This window comes from Periplaneta americana, chromosome 3 (genome assembly GCF_040183065.1).
Source record: "Periplaneta americana isolate PAMFEO1 chromosome 3, P.americana_PAMFEO1_priV1, whole genome shotgun sequence".
Taxonomy (NCBI): domain Eukaryota; kingdom Metazoa; phylum Arthropoda; class Insecta; order Blattodea; family Blattidae; genus Periplaneta; species Periplaneta americana.
In genome coordinates, this window is record NC_091119.1 from 59,220,286 (window position 1) to 59,240,393 (window position 20,108).

Here is a 20,108-nt window from a genome sequence, read left to right on the forward strand (position 1 = left end):
TACAGTTAGTTGTCTTTTATTGATGTCATCCAATCACCTCTTCTTCTGTTGTAAAATTGGTCATATTGTTACTGAAATATTAAATAAAATAACATTAAATTAAAATTACGTAAATGAGGAACGATCTCTTGATTGAATGTGTCATGTGACATGAATATACAATATACTGTAGTATGGCATAAAATACATTTTTGTTTAATATTTAAGAATTCAAAATCAAACATAATAGGCAGCAATCATGAAAGCATTCATAACATGTAAATTCAACCGCTTTACTACATAGCTCTCTGTAGCGTAATGGTAAAGTGAAAGAAAGACTTTGGTGTAGAGGAACCCAGTTTCGAACCTGAGGTCAACTCATTTTTTTATTATTATTTTTATAATTTATTTACATTATTTTTAGATACGTTATTTTATTTTAACCCGACATAAAGGGGGCTTTACTACATAAATAATTTATCCGTTGTATTTTATTTATGCTGTCTCAAACAAAGTTACCATACAATTATGTGAATATACGTACATAAGCTCAATTAAAATAACAGTTTATTAATTCTAAAATATATACAAAATGAGTATAATTCACATTCTTGTCAACAATGATTGGCTGTTTTGTAATGAAACAGATTCTATTTAGTTCAAAATAGAAAATGTCTTTCAATGTTGTAATAAATTATGAACTTGTACGTTCGAAATTGCTTTCTGTAACACGAAAAAATGCCTGTGGAATAATGGTTAGCGCGTCTGGCCGCGAAACAAAGTGGCCCAGGTTCGAATCCCGGTTGGGGTAAGTTACCTAGTTGAGGTTTTTCAGGGGTTTCCCCCCTCAACCCATTATGAGCAAATGCTGGGTAACTATCGGTGCTGGACCCCAGACTCCTTTCACTGGCATTATAACCTTCATCTCATTCAGACGCTAAATAACCTGAGATGTTGATACAGCATCGTAAAATAACCTACTAAGAAAAACACGAAAAATGAGCCACTGACACAGCTCAGTCGGCTAAGGCACTTGCCTGTCGATCCAGAGTTGTGCTCAAGTGCGGGTTCAATTCCTGCTTGGGCTGATTACCTGGTTGGATTTTTTCTGGAGTTTTCCCCAACCATAAGGCAAATGTCATGTAATCTATGATGAATTCTCGACCTCATCTCACTATCACAAACTCCATCGACGCTAGATAACCGAGCAGTTGATACAGCATCGTTAAATAACCAAGTAAACAAAATCGAAAAAGCATTAATTGTAACCTGTATGACTTAGTGAATTACGTGATTTTGAATGTTGATAGTACTCTATTGGTAAGGAGCAATATCTAGTTTCAGTTTTTAGAATATCTTATCATTAACCAGCATGCACGTGCTAATTCGTGTGCTAGTAGAGCACGTACAAACTTTGATGGAGTAATACATTTGTACTGCCCTTTGTTGACATCAGTTAATTTGCTTGTGTGGTTTTTTTTATGTATTGGTCCACTTATTAAAATAAAGAAACATGATTAAACCAAATAGGTCCTTCCAGTAGTGGGATGCAAATCAACTTAGTAATAATGGATTACTTAAGAAGTTGAAGGTCTGGTTCATTTGGATAAGCATTTGCAGAAAAGCTGATATATTAGGATGAAGGAACATTACTTTCACCGAGTCACTTTCTGCTTCTATGCCCAGAACACCTCCAATTCGCCACTTTGAATCTCTTTTGAAAGAGTATCAGTCAATTGACGGAAATTTTTGGAAAATAATATAAAACTATATTAAGAGGTTTAAAAAAATTGTGTTTCTTTCTGTTTCCCAATAATGCAAGTGCTATTTTGAGAATATGTGATGTATTAATTAATTTTTAAATGAATGTTATTAATTGTCAAATGATATTAATTAGTGACTGATGCCCTTTCAAAACAAATACATTCACTTCTCATAACGCCAAGCAACAAATGCTTTATTACATCATAACTGAGATATATTCAAATTGATTAAATGTGAGTGAGTCGGTCACTGTTCTTATGAAGTATACCATAGTATGGCTAACACAACTTCACATTTATTTATTTATTATTGACATTTTTTTTATCCTACAAAAGGATTTGTAATTACAAAATTGTCATTGTTGTTCATACTTGCAAGTAATTGCCAACATTCCATTGTCAGATTATCACCAAATGGCTGCAAGGAGTGAAACCTCATTATGAAGTGACATAAACCAGTAAAATATATTATGATCCAATACACCCTGCGTGACCAGATAAGGATGTAAAAGTATAAGTGTTCTACTTATAAATAGTACGAAAATTAGCAAGACCATAAAATTTTTACCAGGTAGAAATTATAGCTTTCAGTTTAGTCACAAAAATAGCAACATCAGGTCCTGACGGATCCTGGTTGCCCAGATGAATGTATACATGATTAAAGCTCCAAAGGATAAATTTCTGAATGAGATTCTTTGTGACTCTTTCCTAGGTATGGCACATGACCAAGAAGTAACATAATGGAATCATGCAACAGGCTGAAACCTGTTTTGGCCATATTATGGACATGATTATTAATGAAAAGACTGTATAGGTTTTGAAAATTTCAGATATCTAGTCTTGGACGAAGCAGACCGGATGTTGGACATGGGTTTTGAACCACAAATCAGACGCATTGTACAGAAGGATGCAATGCCTAAAACTGGAGAGCGACAGACTCTTATGTTTTCAGCAACATTTCCCAAAGAAATACAGGCAAGTACCTAATTATTTGTCTTAAAGGCTCTGCAAAATAATTTGTTGTTGTCTAGTGCCTTGCATTTGGCAATGAAGCCATTAGCAGGCAAAATAATTTGTCATAACTAACAAAATAATAGTAAATTCTGCTTTGTTTAGAGCTCATAAGAAAATATATTGTTGATACAGATTTGTTTCTAGGTCTGGTGAAAGTTGGTCGAAAATGAAGATATGTATTCTGGCTCTCTCTCATAAACCAATTATTTTAATTTTAAGGATATCCAAAATGGCATATTTCTTAATTCAGAGCCTTGAAGCTTTCTTTAGATGTATAAAAAGTATTTTTTTTTTCTTATACAAGTTAGATTGGTTAGATATGTCTTTAAAAATCCCATCAGTATTCATAGTCTGATGATGTGCACAAATCTCCTGTTCTGTCCTTGTCTACACCACTTACACATATGCAAGCATTACATTGATGTCTATTAATGTTGTAAGCATCGTATTATTTGTCACTATATGATAGTTAAAATAGTTTTATTAATACAGTGAAACCTCGATCCATCACTTTTTTTTTTAACTGGGAATAAAAACGATAATACTGGAGAAGCATAAAAATTACCGTATTTAAGCATATAATAGACGCAACAGAGTTATGACTGTATCCCACTCTTCCATAGATGATTTAATGCATTTAATTTTTAACAATAATCATAAATAATATAAAATCATAATGGACGTGTCTCGTAATATTTTATTCTTGTTTGTAAACTTGCTATAAAAATCTATTGTTTGCTTAAATGAACAACCAAATGGATTACACTGAATGCACCTTTATTAGAACATTAGGTACAGTAGTGGCAAAAAAAAACCGGACCAACAGAATAATCAAAAGTCCCCGAAACGAGCCACTGCGCATGCCATGCCCGCATTCACAAGATAGTGAGTAATCTATTAAAATTGTTGTAGTTTTGACTGCTTACATAGCCCATTTCTAAAGCCATTAGAAAATAAGCTGGTAAAATTCATGTTCTGGGAATAATAAGTTAATTAAGTAGTATATCGCTGCAATCAAAAAGTATCGGGAATAAATTTGAATAAGGAACAAAAAAAGTTTCCTTACCAGGCAGGATTCGAACCACGAAAGTCTTAGCTACCAGTCTATCATGGCTCTGGAGTGAACAAGGCTGTCCGTTCCGCCCCCCCCCCCTCCCCCCACTACTGTACACTATTTCTTGCAGAAAAAAATCTGCAATTAGTTTCTGTTCCATGCACATTTTATGCCTGAATTCTATAGTGAATTTCTGATAAGAATGGTACTGAAGTAAACAGAAAGGTGGAGTTTTACCACCTCCCACACCATTGTACCAAGTCATGCATGTGATGAGGATGATGTATACACTAGAAAGTAATTCATTATTCTTTACAAGATATTGGTCGTTACTGATAATTTAGACAAATGAAATATGTTAAAATTGTAAACCTAGATTTGTGATACGTTCAGAATGCAGATATGTGTTACCATAAATCCATTCCCATAAAATTAATACTACTGTTTGAAGAAGGTGGGCTTCCATTAACCTATACTGTTGCATTACATCCAACTAGAACCGTCATAAATTAGGCCTGTATCATATTGCATGAAAATAATGCCGAAACTTGTCTAACTCTTTAGAAACCCTACAAAGATACTTCTCCTGTACGTGTCTAAGCATCTAAACATGTACTGAACGTAAACAATGTACAGAAACACTTGCCACTGTGTTGTAGCACAGCTGACTCTAAACAAGTCGCAGCATTAAGATGACAAATCTCGTTAGGTAAGATGACTGCATAATATATTCCACAGTAATACTGTATCAAGTGTTTATACACTTCCACATTGTTCTTGTGTGGGAAAATATGATTAATCAATCAATTACTATAAAATTGCATTTCTTTTCAGAATCTAATAGCTGTCTTCATAGCACAGATCATACAAACAGGAACTAATTTCCATATTAACAGACTGTACCAAATGCACATGGAGAGTTCGCATGTTGCACAAAGATGACTAATCACATCATGTATCATGGCCGCGAAGTATGACACAGTCTCCGGATCGCAATCTTCTGCATTCTCTTGCTTCAAATATGATAATGGAGAGCAAAAAGTTCGCCCTTTCAGAGTAAAAGAAAACTATCCATGTGGGAAAATATGGTGTCGGGCCATAATTTCTCAACGATTGATGCGATAAAATGATAGTTCGAGGAACGATAGAACCGGGAAAAGTAACATTATTTATATGGGCCTATTTCCAGGACCAAAAGAAGCGGAAGAAAATGGTGGGAAAACGACCATAACGGGAACGATGCATCGAGGTTCCACTGCATGTACATGATATTAGTAACCAATGAGTCCTCTGCTTTGGAGTTGTGGTCAGCTTGTTTGACTGCAAAACTAATGGGCCTGGGGTCAGTCCTGGTTGGAACAAGTTGCGTTTTCAAAGTAACAAATTTATAATGTTTTTAAAAGAAAATTTTAAGTTTTTATGAGATTGTTTTAATGTTGCAATATAAACATTAGTTAATCAAATATCGGAGTTGTCTATTGCTGCAGTGTATTTGACTGCAGATTTGTTGATGTTTATCTCAAGAAGAGTAGTGAAATACATGCACTTCTAACAACAAACATGCTTGATAAAAACATATTCTGCGATAGCACTTGTTCTTAATTTCATTAGAAAAGCAAACATCTCTCACATTCATGAACACTTTTCTTGTGAAGACTAATTTATAGCGTACCATGCATACCATATTAAAACATTTCTTCAAAAAATGCGAGCGAACTTTTCATAATGAATGAGGGACTGGATTTATATTTTGTTTTTCAGGAAGTGATTTGACAGTGCCTTCTAATAGATTATACATTTATGATATAAATTGTTTAATATACCTTATACCTGTTCTTTTTCTTTGAAATTCGCAAAAACTAGAAGTCTTACTGACTAACCATTTGGAGCTTTGATGTTAATATAATATATGTACAATATTATTTTCTCAAAACATTGCTTAGTTTATAAGATTACAGTATTTAATATACAGTTTAAGAATTACAATTATGGTGGTGTATTAATCTTTAAATTTTAATTGGATTTCCCTAAAACTAACATAGATTATAAGCGAACAGTAAGTGAATTTACTATAAACTTTCTTCATAGCATAACTCGAGAGATATTTCACTTTGAAAGCAAAAAAGCAAATGGAAGTGGAAAAAATACAAGGGATTTAATTGGCAGCAGGAAAGAGGTACAAGGAAATGTAAACAAAAATACTTGTTAGCAAAAAAATCAAGCCTATATTGTCTTAGCCTTCACGCTTCTTCAGCATCTGCCAATCATAGGAACTACATATTGAAATTAGAGTATTGAATGGGAGTTACTATATGGTCAGAAATCAGAATCTAACTTTTTTTTTTTCCAAAACCTTTAACTGTTCTTCAACGGTTTTTATCAAAACATCTGTTCAAAATGTGTACGTGAAGTGACAATATTTTGAGCTTTGCTTTCACATTAATATTTTTACTAGGCTGAATGTATTTGTTTCTCTGCAGATGTTGGCCAGGGACTTTCTAGACAACTACATTTTCTTGGCAGTGGGTCGTGTAGGCTCAACATCAGAGAATATAACACAGAAGGTCGTATGGGTAGAGGAGCATGACAAGCGCTCCTTCCTTCTTGACCTTCTAAATGCAGCTGGATTGAGCCAGCCAAGTGAGTGTATAACATTTCTTCAGTCCTAATATTAGGGTTTCTTTATTACCATACTTACAAATGGCGTTTAGAGAATTCTGAGGTTCATTGCTGCCCTCGCATAAGCCTTCTGTTGTTCTCCATCCTGAGAAAGATCAATCCAGTCCCTAGCATCATATTCCAACTCCCTCAAATCCATTTTAATATTATTCTCTCATCTATGTGTCGGCCTTCTCAAAGGTCTTTTTCCCTCCCCAACTAGCACTTCATACACATTTCTCGATCACCCATATGTGTTACATGTCCTCCATCTCAAACGTCTGGATTTAATGTTCCTAATTATGTCAGGTGAAGAATACAATGCATGCAGTTCTACATTGTGTACCTTTCTCCTGTAACTTCATCTCTCTTACCCCAAACATTTTCCTAAGCACCTTATTCTCGAACACCCTTATCCTCTGTTCCTCCTTCAAAGTGAGAGTCCAATTTCACAACCATACAGAACAACCGGTAATATAATTCTTTTTTTTTTTAGCAGACTGGATGACAAAAGCTTCTCAACCGAATAATAGCTTTCCATGTTTATTAATGTTTAATTTCCTCTTGAATGTCATTTGTATTTGTTACTGTCGCCCAAAATATTTGAATTTTTCCACCTCTTTAAAAGATAAATTTCCATTTTTATATTTTCATTTTGTACTATGTTTCCTTTCCAAGGTTTATGTTGCGATTTTGTAACAAGCTATTTTTTATGATGATGAGTTGTTAATCCTTTGCCCAACCCCCAAGCTGGAAGACCACCTCCTTATCGGCTATCCGAGACTGCTTATCAATATATCCATAGCCACCTTCCATTCTTTATTACCTATGATAATTTTTTTTTTTCTAATTTTTATCAGTCTCTTTCAATTTGCTGATTTAACTTTAAGGTATGGAAATGAACTCTGTCAGAATATTGTGTGATCACACTGTAATTGGATGAGAGTGGTATATGGTTTAAAGATAATGATTGTTATTCTCTCTCTCTCTCTTTCTCTCTCTCTCCCTCTCCCTCTCCTTTTTTTATAACACGTCCTGAGTGATCTAATGGTCACCATGCTCATCTCTAGACGCAAGTATTACAGGTTCAGACTGAAAACAGTAGATTTATAAATAGTAAAAATTCTTAACTTGATGTCTTTCAAAACGAAAGTAAAAATAGGGAACCCGTGTTGTAGATTTGTAGTATGTCAAAGAATACTAGGTCATCTAGGAAAATTTTCGCACACTGTCATCACTCAACCAAGTTGCCTTTCCTTGTGGACAGATGTCTCAGCAGAATAATATCTCGTGGGACTACGAAGTCTTTTACAAAGTAGGGAAAGTGGGATGGAATAAGTCTTCAATAATTACAGTTTAGAAGGTTATAGGTGGAATATGAGACAAATCAACTCATACCACGTGGGCTCATTGTGCTACCTTTTTAGTTGAATTTTTATGTGGAAGAAGAATGACAGTGAATTTTTCTTGGAGTCCTAAAATTTAGGAACAAAAATTCTTTTGTATGCCATATGTATCTATATGTGCCTCCTCCCAGCTTAAGCTTGTGGAAGAAGCCATGTTGAGAATTTTTATGACCATCAACTGGTTTAAATCCACTAACTAGAATTCAGTGAAAAGCATTGTAACCACTAAAACACAAGGGACAACTGGCAACTTTATTTGACGGAACTTGAAGAGGAAACCATTAATATGAACACTTTACTTTGATTATAGTTCTATAACATCAATATTGCTATCCGTGAAGATCATGTACTACTTGTGAAAAACTAGTCAGGGTAACTGGTTTCATAAGCTTAACTCCCAGTCTCCAAACTTGAATTCAGAACATTATGTCAGGATTAGTCCACTTATTTTTAGAATTATGTAAATTCATGTCATAAAATTTGAAGTAGTGTGGCTTATATGACAATTGACATCAAGTTGAATACAGAATGTCATATATTTTTAATAGAATAAATTTGACATCACATATTTTGAGACAAGGGATTAGTGTTCGGCAGTGTCTCACAGAAGGGCATTCAAATGGAGAGCTCCCAGAATCGTCGACCTGGTTGGCGAGTTGGTATAGTGCTGGCCTTCTATGCCCAAGGTTGCGGGTTCGATCCCGGGCCAGGTCGATGGCATTTAAGTGTGTGTAAAAGAACTCCTACGGGACAGAATTCTGGCACATCCGGCGACGCTGATATAACCTCTGCAGTTGCAAGCGTCGTTAAATAAAACATAACATTAACATCTCCCAGAATCTGTGTAGCATCTGCTGTACTTCAGAATATTAATTGTCATATTTCGAAAAGATTAAAAATATTTCAGGAATCTTGATAAAAATCAAAAGATTCCATAATATGTTAGTGTAATGTTTGTAATATTGCTGAGAGTTGTAACTCCAAATGGCAACTTTGATTATTATATTCACACCGTTTCAGGGATGTAAAGTAACATTGTAGTGTTGAAATTGCTTACAATTGCTCCTCAATACACATTGTTATATTAAATCACGACAAAATATTGTCAGTAAAGACCGATTATGTAGTCCTGATAGTGTTATATTAAATCACGACAAAATATTGTCTGTAAAGACCATTATTTAGTCCTGACAGCTCAGCGACGTGAAAGAAGGGAATTAATAGGAGTAGTGAGAAGAGCTGCAGAGTAGAGATAAGGGCGAGCAGTTGGTAAAGAAATGGAGTACAGCTTAGCTGTACTGGAAACAATGCTATGCTGCATGCGTGACATCCAATTGCTCTGAATGCAGGTTAGAGACTAACCTGAACATCCTTTGGCATAACTTATTGGACTCGCCTGACCCAGGCGCACATTGTTGGCGACTGTCAGGACTAAATCGTACTGTACATAGTATTACTTCATATGGCAATCAGCTGATGAATGGTCGAAATGCAGGTGATGTTGCATACCTTCCATTAATAGTTTATACTGAAAAGGATTAAAGATGTTCACAGTTGCCAGATAAAAACAGTTTACAAATTATATTGATGTAATGAACTGACATACATTATACGTTATCGAACTTGCGATAATTTCTCATTGGTGAACAGGGTTAATGAAGCATAACTCAGTATAAAATGTAATTGATTCACTACACAGACCTTAATGTCTACTGTATCTGAAGATTTCCTCGACGAAATGAGGACCTTAAATGTTCAATAATACTGTTATTACTTAGAAATAATTATAGTATTACTGATTGTGTAAGGAGCTTAGAGACAGAGTGATGGCAAGTAATGATTGGATAATGATGTGGACCTGAATATTCTGATCTCAGAGCTTCTGTATTGTCGAGTGGAAGGGATACTATCATTAATAATGGTGTGTGAGTGGCCTGCGCATCATTATTCTATCATTACTCAGTTCAAATTGCAGAGCTGTGCTAAAAGGTTATGTTGCTGATAGTAGTGAGCATTCTGAATGCAAAGCAAATACAAATGAGTCCATTCCAGGGGAAAGTGATTTGGGAAATTATGTTCTTCGAAATTTCTTTGGAACATACGAAAGTCTTCTTGAGCTGTGGAATTCTTCATACTCATCTTGCTTGAATAGGCTAAAAAGAAATTTGGCTCTAGATAAGCTGGGAAACATTTATCATAAAATAAAACCAGGAGTTAATCGTGCTGACATGAGGCGGGAAATAAATACTCATAGGTCCAACTACTAGAAACAGTTAAAGAAAATTGTTACATTTTAGGGGTCGGGAAGTGATATAGATGAGGTGTATCAGCCAACTTTAAGGGTGTTCCATAGTCTGAAGTTCAACTATGAACAACCAGTCTACACGAATGTAGGCCTACAGCTGAATGAGATTATTACGAAATGATGTTATTAATATTTCTTTGCTTTTCGCATCTTGCATATGAAGGTATCTTTCTAATAACTCTAGCAAAACCAAGGGAAGATGTGGCTTATTAGCCCATTCATTTAACCTGTTATTTGTTTATTACATATACATTGTTCAGTGTAAGTATTTGGAAGATATAATTTATATTAATTGCAATATTTAGGAAAACAATTTTTTTATGTCACTGTACAAACTGTCCAAGACAAATTATCGTACATTCTCATTCAATGGGCATTTGAATACATTTTATTGTTTAAGAGAATCATAGGGCTACTGTTCGTTATACTAAGGAACAATATAAGAAGCAATAAAGCTTTTGCTATAACTTATGTATGTCATTTAATTATCACCTTTTCTTTTTTCAGCCATTTCTTCATCCAGTACCGGCGCTTAACATGACTTTCCATCCTCAAAGCTAAAATTATAGCTAAGCATGCTTTTCTTTGCAAATTCATTCTCTCGTAAAAACAAAATCAGGTACTCTTCTTGTCGACATGACTGGTACTGAAGAAAAGTAATGACATTAATAGCGAGTGTGTAAGGTGAGAAAAGTAATGATGCCTCAATGATGCAGTAATGATGACGTGATAATGGAATTCAGTAATGAATGTATTATTGAATGTGTAAGGTCCCCAAAACACTGAGATGTTCCTTTCCTATACAAACATCATGTCTACACTTATAAGAATATTCCAGAGTTCATATGTAGAAAAACTCTTGGTCTATTTTTAAAAAATGCTAAGTAACATTTCCTGATCATTTCTGATGCGGAAACTTTACTTATGCTAAAAACATCCCTGAAATAATCAGGGATGAACTCCTATGTTTCAGCTCCTGAGTCGTTGACTCTTGTATTTGTGGAAACAAAAAAGGGAGCAGATTCCCTCGAAGAATTTCTACATCATGAGGGCTATCCTGTGACGTCCATTCATGGTGATCGAAGCCAGAGAGAGCGGGAGGAAGCATTGCGAAGGTTTCGTTCAGGAGCCACTCCCATTCTTGTGGCCACAGCAGTAAGTAGACTTCTGCTGTATTGAAGTATACAACACCAGCTCTAGGTATAGAGTTTTTCATATCTCGCGTGTGCTCTGTACTTCTGCTACTTCATCTTGTCACTTGAGGTATAGAAAGAAAAGATTATATTCACATCCCTGTACCTTATTGAGCTCATGGATTCCTGTTGTTATATTTTTATCTGATATGCTAAACTGTGGCATCTTACACACACACACACACACACACACACACACACACACACACACACACACTGCTTCTTTGTAGGTATGGATGGAATAACTTGGATTAACGCAATAATGATTGATTATGGACTATGAAGGAAGCATGAATCCTTTCATAATTAATCAAGTAGTGTGATAATGGTGCAGTATAACTTTCCCTCTTTTTATTAAATTCATTTACATAATTCAAGCCACCGGCATGGCTCAGTCGGTTAAGGTGCTTGCCTGCTGGTCTGAAGTTGCATTCTGGCACTGGTTCGATACCTGCTTGGGCTGATTACCTGGTTGGGTCTTTCCGAGGTTTTCCCCAACCATAATGTAAATGCAAGGTAATCTATGGCGAATCCTCGGCCTCATCTCGCTATCACCAATCTTATCGATGCTAAATAACCTAGTAGTTGATACAGCGTCGTTAAATAACCAACTAAAATAAAAAGTAAATTTACATAATTCAGTATTCAACTTGGCTCTGATTGAACGATGTGACTTTTTGTGTTCCAAATAAGTACGTTAGAATGATTCTTGGCATCCCTCAGTGCAGTCCCTATCCTGAGATCCGATGGAGGGACTATTTTACCTCCGGAGAATTTTACACCGAGGGACTCCATGTATCATAAGCAGTGAAAAATATAGTGGGACTGTGTTGGTGTTAATGCAGCTTCTGTGGGTTCCTCTTTGTTATTGTTAGCTTAAACAACAAATGTAAGCCCCCTTACCCTCCGTTCAAAAGAAACCAAATGACCCAGACATGTTCAACATTTTTAACAAGAGCCAGAACAGGTCACATTGCCACACAATTATACCTACACCGATTTCACCTTTCTGATACTCCTCCTTGTCTGTGGTGTAATAATCATGATGAAGATCTGGAACACATTCTTCTATACTGTCCATCCATAAACCACAAAAGAAGTAAATTAAAATCATCAGTACCAGTTGCAGAAGACAAGCTCTGCAGTATATATTGGCTACACTCAAACTCTGGCTACTAGGCATCTATAATGAACACCGATCAAAATACCCCTCATTTCTCATGAAAAACAAGAACTGTAAAGACTACAGTGGACTATAGTGGACTTCATGTTGTCGGCAAACAGTTGGATATATTAAGAAGATTGATTGATTGATTTACATGACTCAGTTTTGCAATTTTTAATTTAAATTATAAATTTTTAGTTTTTATGATTTTTGGGCATAGATAAAATTGAGGAAGAAATTATTAACGTTTGTTACATACCAAACTTAGTAATATTATACTTAAGCTACTAAAAAGTCGTGACTGTTCCCATGGCTGTAGGAAAGAGGAAGTTCCAGAACCTGATCTGTGTATCCTATTGAAAATTACCTTGCCAAAAAAAAATGCAATGTTTTCTCATTTCCAACAGACAGAAGTAAGTACTTCTGCTATTTCATTGAAAGAATGCCTGCAGTATGCTAGTGTCTGTTAATGTTTCTTCATATGATTAATTTTACATACACTGTTTATGTAACTTATAGTGTACATACACTGTTTATGTAACTTATAGTGTAACCTAGTTTGTGTAAGTAGAATTGTATAGCAATGCACTTCATTTATTTATCACAGCTTCCTCAGATCAGATATGACTAGCATCGGTACACAATAGGAATTACACAGACATCAGTTACATTATTTCAACCCTCCCTATACCTGCATCAGAAACAGTAACATGGGGATTTTCCAGGATCAGGCAGCCTCTAAGGCTATCGAGGTCAACCCTCTCTATTTGTGAAATGCACTATATAAATGTTTAGAGGTCAATAATGTTTGTAAGACTTGAGGATATTAAACTTAATTGTTGATCATTTCCATCGAGATCTTAAGAGTGTTACATCATGCTCTAGGTTAACTGTAGATTTTGTTCTTAATTAAAGGTGGCTGCCCGTGGATTGGATATACCACATGTGAAACATGTAATCAACTTTGATCTTCCATCAGACGTAGAAGAATACGTTCATCGCATCGGTCGAACAGGCCGTATGGGAAATTTGGGTATGTCATATTAATATATAATAAATTTTCTGCACCTTTTCGGTCCACTAATTTTTTGTAAAATTGTGGTTATGAAAAAGAATGAACAGGAAGTTGCAAGTAGATAATAGAAAACTGTTTTGTCTTCATTATCTTCACCATGGACAAAGATCACTGTTGTATGTGTTTGTGTGTGTTATTTCCTTTGTTTACAGCATTTTTTCAGTATCATTGTAATTGAGGACATGGCCCGAATAAGGGCGTATAAAGAAAAATGGTGTTTTCAGATAAACGTGATTTACATGTTAAGGAGCTTGCTATGCTGATCAAATTCAAGTTAAACAGATATTCACATATACACATCCTTATTTAAATTAATTTTGAAATAATGTAATGAAGGAATCTGTTGAGACACAGCATCACATTTCTGTAAAATGTTTTGCGAAACTAGTTTATTAAAGGACATAATATTTTTACATCAATTATACCACAGTTTCTTAAATTATATCTCCCCTTTGCATTTATTGTACTTCAATAATTATTGCACACACTAATGGAAATGTTTTTATTTTTTGCTTTTCTTTCTTCTTTTCTTTATCATGCGTCATTAGATGTGTTTTCTGCTGTTGTTGATGATGTCATTTGTTCAAACACTGTATCACACCAGACTTTTCCTTCTTCATCCAAGAATGGATAGAGACTTCTTACGTCCTTTTCTTTGGAGGGGTTAGTAGGTTCTGGTTTCATTTGTAGTGAATGAAAGATGATGAGTACAAGGCTGACTCTGAAACTATGCCAGATGGACTATACAGAAGTTGTTGGTATTTATACATCAGGAAGGTCATTCCTTTACACACAAGAAGCGAGTATGAAATCTTGTTGAATTTTAGCACCTATCTCCCAAAATAATCGAAAAATGAATTGTTGATCATCTTCAGACGTGTTGTGAGAAGTTTTAATACAATACTTTCTTACCATAACAAATGATTTTTCCTGTTATTTGAATTCCTTAGAGGTCGTGTATGATTTCCCACTGTTTCTGTTAGTTTTTCGTTCTTCTGTTTCCCACTTGTTTTTGTCCACAGCTTTCTTTTCTCCTTTGTTTTTAGACATGATTTACGTATAGCACAAAGAGACGCATTCGTGAACAACCTGCTTGGACTGACTCGCTAGAAAAAACTGAAGTCCCCATTTACACTGATGTACATGCAGCACTATGACAAAACACGTCTCCTATCACGTGTAATGAAAGAGACACAAAACTTTACTACAATGTACTGCAGACACTCTACTTACAAATTCAGAAATAATCTGAAAAGGGGCATATAGCGGTAAACGCCCATGTCCCTCAATTCATTATGCAAATCTGAACTAATAGTATGTTACGTGGTTGACAAGCAGGTCTGAAACGAGAATTCATTATTGGAATTAACAGTCTGACTAGTCAATCTCTTTCCTCTTTTTTTTTTTTTTAATATGTGTTTAAATATGGTGATAAAAATACTGACAGATCACTGTCACTAAGATATCTACGAGTACAAATCATTGTTATCAACAGTGAGTCCACGTGTATTGCAAGAAAAGGTTAACTTTATGATGTAAATACTTTAAAATTATTCATTGGCTCCCGAGAATTTGAATAGAATTAAATCAGCATGAAGCATTTAAGACATCGTTGTCTGTTAATATACAGACAAGTGAAAGTTATTAGACTAGGGACAAAAATTTGACATTTTGATTTTCTCTGCTAGTAAAATATGTAATTCAAAATGCATTTTGCTGTTTTTTTATTTAGTTTGTTTCGCATGTAAATATTTAAAACATTTTCCTATTTGAGTAAATAAGACATTCAGCAACAAAAAAGTGATACACTGAAATATTTTGCGATATTTTTCTGAATTGAAGGTTATTTTAAAATAGAGTTCCCAATCCTCCCATTTTTTTCTGGGACAGTCCTGCTTTTTGGTAAAATATCCCATATCAAGAATTTATTCCAGTTGTCCCAATTTTTAAGTGTCCTTCCTAAAAGTAACTTGGATTACAGATTTTATTCCCTTTGTAAAGAACCACTCCTGGTGGCCAGTCCATGAAACATTGTTCATCAATTTCTATTACAATGTTGGCAGTACTTATAGTGATGTTCAAATGGCCCAGGTTTTGAAAAATCCATTATGGAAATCCTATTTTAAAATTATCCCAGTAGCTTTTACTCTAAGTTATTTAGCTGATAATGATGTTTCATTTGCAGCATCAATACAAACTAAGGTGACATAAAGATTATAAAAGACAAAGACTTCTGTCACTAGGAATCTCAAATGGAAATTGACCATGTTTTTGATATGGTAGCTGGGGTTATTGTTGCAAATTCAGATTGTTAGGTTGGTGAGTTGGTCACCCGGTCGGTAGGTAGGTAATGCTCCGCATATTGGAGTTTTTCCATTTACTTTGTTCTTCCCAGTATCGTCATGACAGGTCTGTAGCTGTTAAATTTTTACAGTTCTTGAGGTACATCATATCCATTATAGTGAGTACAAAGTGAACAGGAGTAGGAAAAATATTTACTTTTTATAGCTGGCAGCTAAACAATCATGTCCTGTATACAATCGAAAATGTGCGACAGCCTTCATTTAGTTTTATTGCAGTAGTACCAACATAATTTTGTCATGTGGACTACTTCAGTGTATTGAAATTTAATTTCATTCAATGTTGCTTGAAGCCATTCTTCATATGATTGAAATATAAGATGTACATTATAATTTGTATAGGCCTAGCAACATCTTTCTTCAATGACAAGAACCGTAACCTGGTACGAGACTTAGTAGAGTTGATAGTGGAAACAAAACAGGAGCTTCCTGCATGGTTGGATTCCATGGCTTCTGACCAGAGAATGCCTCAGAACAATCGCCGCAGTGGTGGTGCTGGAAAGAGGTATGGACCTTGCTATCTCTGCTTGTATATTATCAGTAGCATTAATTTTTGTTTCACATAACAGTGTTAGGTGTTTTGGTTACAGAAAATAAAGAAAGATGTCATTACATTGTATAGAGTTCACTGCAGGGGCCATATTCCACAAAAGTATGGAGTAATCTATAATTGTTAGTTATATGAAGATGTTACTGCTCTGTCCCATGAATGTTATAGTATCAGTAACTTGTACATTATATGGGTTTTCATAACAGTAAACATAAACTAATTTAAATACATGGCCCAGTAACAGTAGCGAAAATCATGGTGAATTTAAGTTTCCTACATACACTACATGATCAAAAGTATCCGGACACTCCGCAAAACGTGTTTTTATCATAGAAGGCGACACAGTAGTCAGCAGACAGCGCGAGACAGCATAATGAGATAGTCTGAGGAACTCATGGACTTTCAACATGGTCAGGTGGTTAGGTTGTACTTGTGTAAGAAGTCTGTGCGTGAGATTTCCACTCTCCTAAGCATCCAGAGGCCCACTGCTATTGATGTTATACTGAAGTAGAACCCAAAAGCATGCAGGCAGACCACCCATGACTTCTAGAGACCGTTGAATGTTGAAGAGAGTTGTACAGCATAACAGAGGTGGCTTTTCAGGTGAACCAAGTGAAGCACAACTTCACCATAGAATGTTTAAAAATTGAAAAATTCACTTTACTTTTACTATACATCACAGTGTGACTGATTTTATGATATTTATATTTATGTACGTTCAAAAGTCGCACCACGCTGAAGAATTAACAAACATAGCATTGATGAATCCACTTCTTGCATTGCGACTTTATATTTCGCTTGCTATGGTTACCGTAGCAACAAGACTCCGATGTGTTTAAGTTCTGTGCCGGAGAAGTGATCTCGATTTTCCTCCTGTTAATGTTTCACTCAGATATGGTTACCAGGGCAACAAGACTACACCCCTCACCCCGCAACAACAGTTAGTATCGTGGCTTTGGTCAGATGTGAAATAGTAGAAGAGACAAATTCACAACGTTCCACCAATCAACGACAAAGGGACTATTCAGGGTAGCCAACTCTAACAATGAAAATTACAGAAATTTAAAAGCATACAATTCATTTCGCCCATAGAAAAGTTATAGGCCTACTAAATGAATATATATTTGTAATTTTTTTAACTGTTTTGCTAAAGAAGCAAGCAAGAGTCTTGAGAAAAGTGGAAATATAATGTAAGTGGAATTGCAAAAACCTTGGCTATGGTGTTAGCGTTGTAGATACTACTGTAGCCTATGTACAAAGTTAAATTTTTCCGCAGTTTCGTGAGAGAGTGTGCATTGTAATATTATTTTCTCTACTGTTCTTATTACATTAATTGTTAGGACTATTTTAAATAATTACAAGTAATATTTGTTCATAAAAATCAACGTGCTTTAGGGATTTGGGCTGTTTATTAACAAATTTGTCCACGGAAAGATGTTTTTCTTGTATGAATAGCATTAAAAATTATTTGCGTAGTTGCATGTCACAACAAAGACGCTCGTCAATCGCAAAATATTTCTATACAGAAGCAAATTATGAAAAAATCAGCCTTTCCACAACGATGTTACTGATAAATTCGTTGCCATGAACAGAAGGATTAAACTTGTGTTAAAAATTGGTTGTCACGAGCCGCCACTGCAGCATAATCGTCAATCCACCACCACCATGACAAGAATTCTGAACTGCATCAGGATCTTCTTTAAGCACCATGACTGTTCGGCGCGAGGTGCATAAACTCGGTTCCTATGGCCGAGCAGTTGCCCATATCCACATACCACGCAGGAAAATGTCAGTAGCCACCTCGCATGGTATAAGGAGCGTCGAAACTGGACCCTAGAAGAGTGGAAAAACCATTGTGTGAAGTGATGAATCACAGTAAACAATGTGGCGATCTGATGGTAGGATATGGGTGTGGCGAATGCCTAATGAACGACATCTGCCAGCCTTTATAATGTCAACTGTGAAATTCGGGAGTGGGGGGGGGGGTTGCAGTGTTGTCATGTTTCTCCTGGAGGAGGCTTGACCCCCTCGTTTTACCTGGTATTGTCATGGCACAAGCTTACATTGACATTTTAACCACTTTCATGTTGCCTGCCATAGAAGACCAATTCGGGGATGACCATTGTGTCTTTCAACTCAACCGAGCACTCATCCACCATACTGTAGGGCTTGTCGGGGAGTGGTTTGATGAAAACAGCTTCACACTAATGTATTGACCTGCGCAGAGTCTTGATTTGTATCCGATAGAATATCTCTGGGATGTTTTGGAATGCCATCATGATGCTAGACCACACCGACCCAAACCTGTAACTCTTTTCATTTTGGCGCTCATGAAGGAATGAGCTGCCATTCCCCAGGAAACCTTCCACTGTCTGATCGAGAGTATGGGGCAGCGAAAGTGAAGGCTGTCATGAAGGCTAAGGTTGGGCCAACACTGTATTGACTGCGAGTGTTCCCAATGAAGGGTTTGCCCAAACTTGTACTTCATTTTGAGGTGGATGTCCGGATATTTTTGATCACATGGTGTATATATAAAAAAGGAGTGTTATATGTAAACCTTTGCATGATATGGGTTGTGGGTTAATATGATGTGTGAATGCTTGTGGGCGTGTGTCAGCTGTATATCAATTACTATGTTAACTATGCTGCTCTACTAATCTGTCATACTAGAAGAATAAACGAGTGTCACAAAGATAATGCATATTTCCTCATTATCTTTTACATATTTTGTAACAATTCGGTTTATCATGTTGTGAATGATATTATTGTGTATAATTCATCTTAAATTGTAATTTAAAAGAGAAACAAATAATTCCTGTCTGGAGTTTCGCCTTCATTAATTTCAACTTCGTGTATCATCTACAATAATTTCAGGTTGACCAGAGATCCAGCAGATGTGGTGCCATGATTTACCTACTTCTGTCTTACATCTACTTTCCCTTGTACCTTCCCACCGCTTTATCTGTTCAAATCCCTTGCCAAAAGATTTAGGACAAGTAACCATATCTCTGATTAAAGCATTTGGCTAATAGTTCAGTTCTCCTATGAAACTTCAATATTTTAGTAATGTTTATATTAAGCTGTGCAATGTACAGTATTGAGCAGACATCTCTGAAGTTTATTAAATAAGATTATATATTTTCTGTTTGACTTCTTTACCTATCTCAGTAAATATCATGGTAAAGTTGTACATTAAGTTGATGTACTTACATGATCTGTATATTTCAGATTCAGTGGAGGATTTGGTGGAAAAGATTATCGTCAGCAGGGTGGCGGCCGTTCAGGTCCATCTGGAGGTGGTGGAGGCAGGAACCCTGGAGGTTATGGAGGGTATGGTGGTGGTGGCGGTGGACATTCAGGTAACAACATATTCTTGAAATGAACTACTCTATTTTCTACATATTTGATTTAAGCATTTTGTTTTTGTTCTTTTTGTGGACAGATTCAATTCTAGTGTGATAAGCAAACATTATAGTTCAGATACGTGAACGTAACTTAAATAGAAATGCTTAAAGAGATAACATTCCAGTTTATATACAGTGAGAGTGTAGATGTTCAGGGAAGAAAAGTCCGTTCAGTCTGAAAT

General features: G+C 35.6%; 1 protein-coding gene across 3 annotated transcripts in view; it reads left to right on the plus strand.

Annotated features, from left to right (window-relative positions):
• The window catches only part of bel (ATP-dependent RNA helicase bel), a 79,847-nt gene that overhangs the window by 54,999 nt on the left and 4,740 nt on the right, over positions 1-20,108 (plus strand). For 2 of the 3 annotated variants that reach the window (XM_069820564.1, XM_069820566.1), the window contains 6 exons: positions 2,573-2,717; positions 6,291-6,450; positions 11,132-11,334; positions 13,453-13,570; positions 16,315-16,477; positions 19,751-19,881. In XM_069820564.1, the coding sequence (XP_069676665.1) occupies positions 2,573-2,717; positions 6,291-6,450; positions 11,132-11,334; positions 13,453-13,570; positions 16,315-16,477; positions 19,751-19,881 (920 nt within the window). The remainder of the gene's footprint in view (positions 1-2,572; positions 2,718-6,290; positions 6,451-11,131; positions 11,335-13,452; positions 13,571-16,314; positions 16,478-19,750; positions 19,882-20,108) is intronic. The other variant, XM_069820565.1, reaches the window with a different exon arrangement.